Here is an 11205-nt window from a genome sequence, read left to right as displayed (position 1 = left end):
AACTTTAAAGGGTTTTCTTACAAACTAGTTTGGAGAAAATTTTTATCCTTTAAGAAAAGACACAAACCAAATGAGAATGTCCTTTTATTATTATTATTATTATTATTATGTAAGGCATCTCTTGCAACAAGGAAAGGCAAACTCTAAAATCTTAAGCTCCTTAGTAAAACCTATATTAGGGTTTTTTGTTGACTATTTTTTTTTTTTTTTGGGTGCTATCTAAAACTGAAAAATGTGGAAAACTATCATTATATAAGATTTTCTAGTGAAACAGAGCGTTAGTAGAAAATTATTTAGTAATTGTCTAGAAAGTCAAAGAAAAAAAACCATGAATAACTAAAAAATTTGATAAATTACAACCAATTGAATAGTTAAAAAAAAAAAAAGCATTTACAGGAAAAAAAAACTGAAATTGCAACAAAATACTATTTTTTACAAAAGGTGATAAAAGAGGAAAATAAGTTTCGTCTATGGCATTTCCTTTAGAAAGTTTTGATTAAAAGATTGAATCTTTATTGATGAAACTATGTAAATAACTTTTACAAGAAGATATATGTCATTGTTGGATGTACCCACTAATTATGGGATCTAACTTTTTATAATATACATAAAAGATAGATGGAAGTATAGTAATTATCGACAATATTATTTATTTATTTTTGATAAGTATCGACAATATTATTGAGGCCTTTTGCTTTAACAATTGAAATCTGAATGTTACAAAAAAATTGTCCCCTCTTTAATCTTTCCCTAGCTCTTGAAGATCAATCGGCAAATGGTGAATGCCGAAAAAGGGAAAAAAAGATTAAAATGGGCTACAAAAATAATATCAGTTGAAAGTTTCTGGTCGGAGTGAATCGAGAAGTGAGTCGAAGGTCATAGATCAACACTGTCAACATTTTGGAAAATCTGCCGGTGGAGGAAGCAGCTTCTGATTTGGGAGCTTTCCATCTAAGACCACCCAAGCCATCTTTAAACCCCAGCTAGTGTGGATCTCCAAGTGGCAATGCATGAACCATACCCCTGTTGCCAAATAATTGTCATTATCATAATGCAAATTCTAATGAAATCTTAATGCCACAAGATTTACTTCACCAACCTTACATGGGTATATACCTAAAGAATTAACTTAGATGTTTATACAAAAGTTTTCATAGTCAAAAAGTAATTATTCTAATGAAGTGATAGAAAAGTAAAACGGTACAAAAAATAAGGAGTATTTTATTATTGTCACCTTTTTTGTATGTACAGTATCTAATCTTTTATTTTTTTTTTGGTGCTAATATGTACAGTATCTAATCTTAATCAGTGGCGACGCCACGTACAGGTCAGGGTGTTCCTGGGAACACCCTGACCTGAAAAAAAAAAAAATTTATATACAATAAAAAAAAAAAATTTGTATTTGTTCTACACTAGGAACACCCTCAGCCACAAAATGAGGAATACCCTCAAATTAAAAAAAAAAAAAAAAAATTATTCTACTTTCAAGAGGAAAAAAAAAAAAAAAAGCCCAAAAAAAAATTGTACAAAGGCAAGCCCACGGCAAGCCCAAGTGCCCAACAGATTACAAACAAACCCTCAGGCCACAGATTCTCACCAAAAAAAACACCAACAGAGCAGCGCAGCGCCAAATGACAAACCCACAGATTCTCACTAAAGGCTTTATAAAAATAAATGAAATCACTAAACTAACCCTAACCTAAAGACAGACAGCGGTCACAGAGAGCAACGCCGCTTGTTGAGGCTCATCCAAGCCAAGTAGCCAACGCCGCTCGTCGTCGCTCATCGGATCGGAGGACGGAGATCGCCAGTGCCAGATCGGCAGATCGCTCGCCCGCCGGCTCATCCGCTCGTGCCCAGTCCAGTTCAGGCCTCCCGCCTCGCTGCTCGCTGCTCGCTGCTCGCTGCTCGGCTGCTGCCGCTGCTCCGGTGCTCCCTCCGACCCTCCCTCAAGGTATTTTTTTTTTTTTTCTAATCTAACTTCTCTCAGTCTCTCTCTTTTTCTCTCTGAGTCTCTCAGTCTCTCTCTGACTCTCTCTATCTGAAATGATGACTCTCACTCTCTCTCTCTCTCTCTCTTTTGATTGGCCCAACTTTAGTCTGTAGCTTTATTAAATTTTGTCTGTTTTTGACTTTTTGAAAATTGAATTTGGCTTTGTCTATCTGTTGGTATTGGTGTGTGAAGTGTGTTGGTGTTGGTAAAATATTAATTATCTCTTAGCGTAATGTGTTATGCGTTATTTGTGAAATTTTCTGATTGGCAGGGCTGGTGGATGGGCACATGGGATGGAGCCGGGTTGCACAAGTGCACGTTACACAGTTTTAGTGATTTAATTATTGTGCTACACATGGTCATAGGCTGTGTAAATAATGTGCACATTAATGGTTCTTTTAGTGCTTTTAGTGTAACGTGCACATATTGTTAAACAATATAACAAATTAAAGTAATATAATTAATAACAAATAAATTAAAGTAATATAGTTTATTGTTGTATTAAACAACAATAATTGAAGCAGTATAATTAACCAATAAATTATAAAAGACAAATATATTAAATTATGTTAGGCTAAATAACAATTAATAATTTTATAATTAATGAAACAACAATATAACAAATTATAGTTTATAAAAAGGCAAATAAATTAATAAAACAACTAAACAACAATAATTAATAATTTTATTAATATTTCAAATGAGCTTATAGTTTATTGTACAGGTACCTTTGTTTATTTATTTTCTTTTCACTTTTTTTCTTTTTGAGGTTTTTCGGTGTACAGTATGCAAATTTGTTTTGTTTTGGTTTAAAGAACTTTTTTTTTTTTAAGCACAGACTTCATGCCGACAAATCTTGAATTTCGGTCGGTATTTATCGAAACGTCTCAAAACACCCAAAATTTTTTCAAAGTAGAATAGGAACATCCTGGACAAAATTTCTGGAGTCGCCACTGATCTTAATGGTTAATATATGATATTGTCTCATTTAATGTATCTTTTTTAATAATGGATGAACAATTAAAATTAGGTATGTATGATGCATACAGTATATATAAAAGAAAAGTGTTTAGGACTTCAATCATCAGATTATTAGTGTTGTCAACGTTGGCACCATGCATGACCCTGAAAATTGCTACTATTTTTCCCCCTACCAAATGGGGGGTCAAACAAATCATGAAATGACAGCAAAAAAGAAGAGAAAAACAAATTAGTTTCATAACAATTTAATTCCAGAATCTGTTATTTGAATATCTCTTTATGAAGGTTTTGCGTCAAAACAAAGAAAAACAAATTAGTTTCATAACAATTTATTCCAGAATTTGTTATTTCAATATCTCTCTATGAAGGTTTTGAGTCAACTTAGTTTAAAGGGCTAGCTATTTTGTCATAACAGTGGTAGCAAAAACACAAGTTCTGGTAAATTGATGAATTGCATATATATATATATATATATATATAACTGAAGCCTCATTCTCATTGCATTATGTATGGGTTAAATAAAACTAATAAATAAGATTAAAATATTATTAATAAAATTAAAAAAATAAAGAATTAAAAAAATATTTATTTATATTAAAAATATATAATATAAAATAAGATGACTAATATAAAAATATAAAAATAATAATACACTTAAAAAAATACAATTAGGATTAAGGGTTTATTTCAATTCTCAAAATTTAAGGAATTTTATTTTGAATACATATTGAGGGTCCGTTTGGATTGAGCTTATTGTTGCTGAAACTGAAAACTGAAAACTGAAAACACTGTAGCAAAATAATTTTTAAATGTGTGAAAAGTACCGTGGAACCCATTTTTAATATTTTTTAATGTGTGAACAGTGTTACTACAGTACATAAACAGTACTGCTACAGTGCAAAACAGTGATTTTTTGTGCACCAAAGTCAACATATGCGGGCAAAAGAAAAAAAAAAAAAAAAAAAAACAAAGAAAACGCAGAACGGAAACGTAGACGCAGGAAAACACAGTAGCCAAACGCCCTCTGAGTCATCTGGATAATTAAACTAAAAGAGTTTTGCATCATGAACCTATTTTAACAATAAAATAGGTTCTATTTATATCTTATTTCTACTTCAACTCAGCTAGACTAAACTTCTAAATCTTTCAAACAATTAATTTAATATTTTTATGTTAATATGCATGAAATATTACAATCTTTTTTAACTTTTAGAGATAAAGTATGAGCAAATAAAAAATGAAAAGTCATTTTGTATATGTAATGCCACCTGCCACCATAAATGTGGCTACCAAATATTTGTAGCGTACGTCTAAAGTCATCTTTCCTTAACATTTAACAGCAAAATTAGTTGAATACTTGAATATGATAGATATGTGTGTTCAAATTAGCATTAATATATGGTGTTATTATTTCATACCTGGGTTATCTGCTTGAAACCGAATAGCAATCCAACCCCCAGAAGGTACACCCACAGTGTTTCTTTCGTTAGGGTCAACAAGATTAAACTTTGACGGGTCCTTATTGGGATCAAAATTCCCAAAACCTTGCCCAACAACAAAGAAATTAAAGCCATGCAAGTGGAGAGGGTGACTCTCAGCACCAAGAATACTTGTGTCCTGCATGACAAGCTCCACACTAGTGTTAAAAGGCAAAACTACTAGCTTTGTCCCATTGCTCACCATTGTGTTGTTTGGTGGGTTGTTCGTATAGTTAAAGGGAAATATAGGAGTGGTTGGAAAGTCAGGGGTGTAAACCCCATTTGATTGCCCAAAAAAGTGGGCTTGGAGGAGAGCAGTGGTTGATTGTACAAAAGATACGTTATTAATAGAAGCTGCGAACATTGTTCCATTGGGTCCCTGACAGGTTTGGTTCTGTTGGCAAGGGCTTGTTCCAAGGCCTATTGTGAAGAAAAAATGCCTATCAACCTTTTGAGGCACATTTGCTGGGAATTGAGCACTTGCTAAGCTACGAAGTTTGTTAGTGAAGTTTGTTGCAAAGGAAGTGTCATTGAGAGGAGGGAGAGAGGGTTTGAAGAGTGGAAGGTTTTGAATAGAGGCAGCTGAATGAAGTGGAGATTCATATTCTAGGATACCAGCAACAGTGGAGTTGTCAAAAGTACCTAGGCCAGTCACATATGGTCTAGCGGTCATTAGGAACGAGGCATTTGGGTAGTGGGGTTTGGTCTTTAGAACAACATTTGTGGTCTGTCCTGGTGTTAAGAGAAGTGTGTTGGTTTCAAATGGTTTAACATAAACTGCATCAGCTTCAACAACTGTGAGACTGTGGTTTGCAATGCTGAAGAAGAGCTCGTCATTGAGTGCCGCATTGATGAGACGGAGAAGATAAGTCTTCCCGGGCTTCACTTTTAGCTTGAATGTGTCTGCATGCCAAGTTTCATTTATACAAAATCAAATTGAGTTCATTAAGTTGATACACCATATATACTTTCTTGAAATTGTACCATTGAAAAATGTTCCACATATATATAACATTTGATACCTTTGGTGGAGCAGTTATAGAGTGGCCCTGGAAGTCCATTGATAGTATAAGCATCAGAGACATTTGGGCCACCTCCTGTTTGTAGGGCTTGGCTAATTACAGACTCAGGATCTACATTCCACCACTCTCCTGAAATTTTTTTTTTTTTTTTGGTATTGAAATGCTTGCATTAGTTATTACATATATTATCAAAGGTCAAAAAGATTAAAAAAAGGATTGTGCCTAATTATAAATACCAAATATGATGGGAACTTCCTCGTAGGGTTTGGCAAATGGGTAAGGAACCCCACGCTTGGGAAGAATGATTAAAGGACCATAGACAGTTGCTCTTAACCATGATATATGAGCATGCCAGAAAAGGGTGCCTCTTTGGCCAACAATAGTAAAGTTGTATACATAACTTTTGCTAGTTTGTATAGGACATTGAGTTATATATGCTGGCCCATCAGCCCACCCTGTTTGAAGCTGTCGAATGCCATGCCTGTTTTAAGCAAATTGTCATAATTACATTTAGATCACAAGTTTCAACAGAAAAATTAGATTTAGAGTTAAATTTATGAAAAGTAGAATTCGTTAGGAAATAGTTATTTGATTCTTTAATTATTATTCAACATTTTTCCTCACTTATGAGCTCTCTGGAGGGTTCACGAGAATTTTTTTATTTATTTTTAATTGGGAAATGTCCATAAAAAAATTATATATATATGAGAGGTATGGTTGACATGAGACAATATATATATGTTTAAACTATAATAATAAATTATTGATTGTCCTAAAAATTTATACTACTAATAAATGATAAATTTAATAACTTAACCATTATTTTAACAAGAAATATATTACCAGTGAATGGAGATATTGTTTTGGACATGGTTAACCACTTTGATGAGAAGGTGGTCACCCTCCCTAGCGACAATGCGAGGCCCAGGAAATTGTCCATTTACAGTCACAATGCTCTTTGTGTGGCAAAGTCGTGTTACATTTTGTAATTTGATCTACAAAATAATTCCAAACTTTTAAAACATAAAAGAAGAAGAAAACATATAAACTTAAATCAAAATTTCTATAATGGTAACACGTTAGTTTAGGTGCTGAACATGTAATACATACGTCAAACTTGTAGTGCCTGGTTATGCCTGCAAGTGCAAGCTCAGGAATGAGATACAATGTAATGAATGAGAATATAAAGATTCTCGGAAATGCTGGTGATGAAAGAAGAGAAACACCCATCTTTTGTCTCTCTTTGATTGTTTTTCAAATGTGAGTATAAGTGGGGAACCTAACTTGTACGTTAGTGTATTATAATTGTGGTAAGGAAAGTACCACTAGAGTGTGTGTTCCTCGAAGCTATCCTGGAGCTACTTATATAGATAGATAGGGGGTGAGGAAAAAGTTTGGTCGAGTAGGTGATGGAAGTTTACTTAGCAAGTTTAGACAGAAGAGAATCACAAAAAGATTTTAATGGCTATTTTAAGAAAGCCAGTTGTTAGAAGAACTTTAGAGTGGTTTCAAAGACAATCAATTTCCTTTGACCTCCTTTCTCTTCAAGTCAAAACTTTTCCTTCCTACAATATAATTTTCTTATGAATTGAAGTTCTGTCAATCTTATAATAAAGCAGAAGCTATTTTGACCTACTTGCATGCTTAGCAACAATTGATGGAATGGAAAGATATGAGGCTGAAGACTACATCTCTATCTCTTTGCGAGCTGTCAAGCACAGTGAAATTCGGATTTTTTTTTTTAATATAAAATTTTTCGTAATTATATTCTTTAGGCATGCATGTATCATTGGATGTGTATTCCATAGACTTCTAGAGTGATAATATATTTTCTGTAGCACCCTGATTAACAATACTACATGATAGCTAATTTCAAAATTAAGAGCAACTTTAGTTTTTTTTTTTATTCATAATTATTAGGAGGCTGTCTATTTATGATCACTTATCGAAAATGGCCAATTAAGTTCCAGATTGTGGAAATGTCATAGATGGAAAAAAGAAGGCTTACCAATATTTCCAACATCCTCCTATATATAATTTTGGGCTTTTCTATTTCATTTTGAATTGAAAATTTTCACCAAGATTGAAGCATGGAATTGTATAGTTCATTTGTTCCCATGTAGCTTTCTCAACCGCTAAACTTCGTAAGAAAGCAAAACTAACTGTTTCTATCTAACAGTCGTTTTAAAGGCAGTTAGCATGCAATCGTTTTAACAATTCAATGGTGACAGATCAGATAATAGATGAATAGTTAAGAAACCTCAACTCATGCTTTTCTCTCTCAAGCAGAATGCAAACTGATGCAGAAGCTTATTTATGAAGAACAACAAAAACTGCATAAATTTGATATAAAAATAAAATTACATATGGGATTTGATTCTTGAATCAACCTGCAGGTTTACGGCACCACCTAACTCCTTATAAAGTAATCTCTCTCTCTCTCTCTCTCATAACACACATTAGCTGGTGATCCGGTAAGCTTATAACCTTTAATTTACTTGATTTGTTTATAATCCTGAGCCTTTTTCTAATGAGTAAATTAACTTATTAATAAAGTTTCTTTTAATCAAATAAGAGATTTGGAATAAAATCCTATTTACTAAAAAAAATCTATTAATATTTTGAACTAATTATATAGATCAATAATTATGAAGTGGATGCAAATCCTATGATATCTATCAAATAAATTTTTAATTCTTTACATTAGCGATTACGTTGTTAATCAACAGTCTTAGAATTTTAACTGTATGATAATATCTTTCAAATAGTTTGATCGAATTGTATTATTAATTTCTTACTTAGTTGACACATAAACCCTTGCCATCTTTCCAAACAATGATTGTTGAAATGGAACTACAAAACTTTGACAAACTGCGCACAATGACAAACTCCATTAATGGAGGTTTATCATGTTGTGCGACATACGATGGACCTTTTTTTTTTTTTTTTTTTGGCACTTCTTTCTTTTGGCAACCGTTTTGACGTGACCATAGTTAAAACTTACAATGTAGGAAAAGGCATATATAGTTGGACTTCAACACTTGCTCAACACCCTCTGCTCCTCTTCTTCCTCCCAAAACTCCTCATCTTTACTCTCTTCTCACTAACTTTTCATAAATTTTCTATCCTATAATAAACTCTCTCTTCTTGAAAGGATATTTAAATATTTAGGGTCTGTTTGGATAGAACTTATTTTGCTAAAACTGAAAATACTGTAGCAAAATAATTTTTAAATGTGTGAATAGTATCGTGGGACATATTTTTAATGAAAAAGTTGTTGAAAAGTGAGATTTATGGGTCCCGTACACTGTTCACGGGACCTACTGATGTGCTGAAAAGAGTTGAAAAGTCAAATAGTGCGGCTACTGTTCATGAACAGTAGCTGCACTATCTCCTTAAACGCGTGCCCAAAAAAAGAAAAAAGAAAAAAAAGGAAAACGCAACACTGAAAACGCAACGCAGTAAACGCTGTATCCAAACCCCCTCTTAGACATTGAAATACGTATTATGTAGTGTGCCTTGAATTTAATAATGAGAAAAGTTAACAAATGTCTTAAGGACATTGATTTAGAAAATATTTTTAGAAACTTTTTATGAGAAAAAGAAAAAGAACTAATTATTTGATAACATTTTATATTTCTAATAAAAGTAGTATAAAAAATTTTCTTAAAATAGTCTATTAAAAAATACTACGAGGGCATCTATTAATCGGACCCTTTAACAATTAAGTCCCAAATAACCAAGTTATTTAATCAATAACATCGTTATTAACTACCACATAATAGACAACACCATATCATAAAGCAATAAATAGATAAAGCATAAGACAAGCGATATGGTGAAAGTGGAAATTGATGGAGAACATTCCAAAGGAAATTAAAACCACTACGAGGAAAACCTTCTAATACAAGACAATCTAATATTGAGAGAAACTTTACAATATATTATAAAATCTTTATACCTTGACTTTACCCTGTAGATGAACTTACAATAGAAACCTTTATTGTCCCAGAACATCTAAACTCTTCAAATATTTGGACGTCTTCATGGATGACATACTCGTGTTTCACAACAAAAAACACTCCAAAGGAAAATCCATTACAAGGGAAACCGTCTCATAGAAAATTTACTATATTAAGAGAAGCTCTTGAATATTTTAACTTCGCACCAACACTAGTATGGTGACTCTGTGGCTCCTTCTTTTTATCTCGCCAATGATAAACAACTAGAAGGATATTCTTTTGAACTCATGGTACATAGAATGAAGGCTAGGATTTTCTCTTTGAATACCTTAGGGTTTTTGCCTCACTATCCTCTTCAAAATTTATGCATATAAGAGTCTTTATAGAGTAGGCTTCGTAGGGTTATTGAAATATGATAACTAACTAAATTAAAACACATCAAATTTCAAAATCACTGATTCGCAATTGATCATGAGAGGGGTGTAAGGTTTGTTGAGGGGTGTTGAGAGGTGTGTCGAGATCACAGAAAGTCCCCTTTGCTTGAGCTCAACTAGGTCTTCATCTTAGACTAGAATAAAATTAATAGAGCAAATCGAGACTTACAATTTGTCATGATTTGCTAACACTAAACTAAAAATTCCCAGACTTCCACACCCTAAAACTCTTATTCATCATAGTCACCTCACTTCTCGAATTCCCCATGATGTAAAACCAACTGCCGTGACCTTTCTAGACTCTCACGCGTGCTTGAAATCACATGCAAGGCAAAAAGACACTAGTAGAAATCATTGGCCTCGGAGTTAGAATTACATGAAATTTGGCAGGCTGAAGCAAAATGGTCTTTTGAGTAATAGTCATCGCTTCGCTAGGAGGTACCCCTTGAAATTGGCGAATTCCTCCGTTTAGCCCCTGAGAACTGTGATTTTGCTGTTTATAGTAATTTTTGTTTCTTTAATAACTTTTTGCTCAAAAGTCAGAATAAGGTCCCGCTTATTTTAAGACAACCCTTAAGATCAATAGTTTATGATTTTGTATTTAACTCAATTTTGCCACTTTTGGTAAATTTTGATATTTTGTCATGTAATTGTGTAATTAGTGTGAATTAGGGTTTTAGATTTTTCTTAATCATCCTAGGGTTTTACTTTCTTAGTATTTATATGTTTTGTAGCCGTCAGAGGTAAAGCAGACTATTATTAATAAAATACAAACTTTTTGTTGAATTCTTTCTTTGGTGGATTCCAGTTTAATACCTTGTGGATTCAAGGAACCTCTCGTGGATTCGAGGTTTACTAACCAGAAACTAATAGTTTAGTTTTTGTCCATCAAAGAGAGCATTGTGTTTGCTTTTTACAAACTTCCGCAATATCACCCCACTAACATTTAATTTTGTTATCTGATTTGAAGATGGAGTGATAGTTGAATGTTGAAATTTCCCTTTGTAGATTTTGAATGATTGAAGTTGCACTTTGAAAATTATGCTTTGGAATTGGTGATCCAGAAATAAAAAGATACATATATTGATGCTGAATTTGTTGGAGATACAGATGATAGAAATTGTACTAGTGGTTGTATCTTTTTATTCAGTAGAATAATAGTTTAAGAAACAAAGTTTTGTTAAGAAGTATACAATGGAAGATGAGTACATTACCTGCGGCAAGATAGTAAGCAATATGGTCTAGATTAGCATTTTTTTGTATAGTGATGGTCGAAAAATTAGGTATACTCGACAAATCAATTAATTTGTTTTGTTATAATAAGTTGGTTATCTC

At 32.8% G+C, this 11205-nt stretch overlaps 1 protein-coding gene across 1 annotated transcript; it reads right to left on the bottom strand.

Annotated features, from left to right (window-relative positions):
• Positions 1–572: 572 nt before the first annotated feature.
• Positions 573–6794, bottom strand: LOC115989493 (laccase-17-like). The gene is made up of 6 exons (XM_031113187.1): positions 6585–6794; positions 6318–6469; positions 5711–5955; positions 5475–5603; positions 4393–5355; positions 573–1023 (listed from the first exon to the last, which is right to left on the bottom strand). Exons 1-6 carry the CDS (start codon positions 6702–6704, stop codon positions 893–895), a joined length of 1740 nt encoding a protein of 579 aa, XP_030969047.1. The 5' UTR covers positions 6705–6794; the 3' UTR covers positions 573–892.
• Positions 6795–11205: the final 4411 nt, after the last annotated feature.

Source organism: Quercus lobata, chromosome 1 (assembly GCF_001633185.2).
Source record: "Quercus lobata isolate SW786 chromosome 1, ValleyOak3.0 Primary Assembly, whole genome shotgun sequence".
NCBI classification, from domain to species: domain Eukaryota; kingdom Viridiplantae; phylum Streptophyta; class Magnoliopsida; order Fagales; family Fagaceae; genus Quercus; species Quercus lobata.
This window is presented reverse-complemented; position numbering and strand designations above follow the sequence as displayed.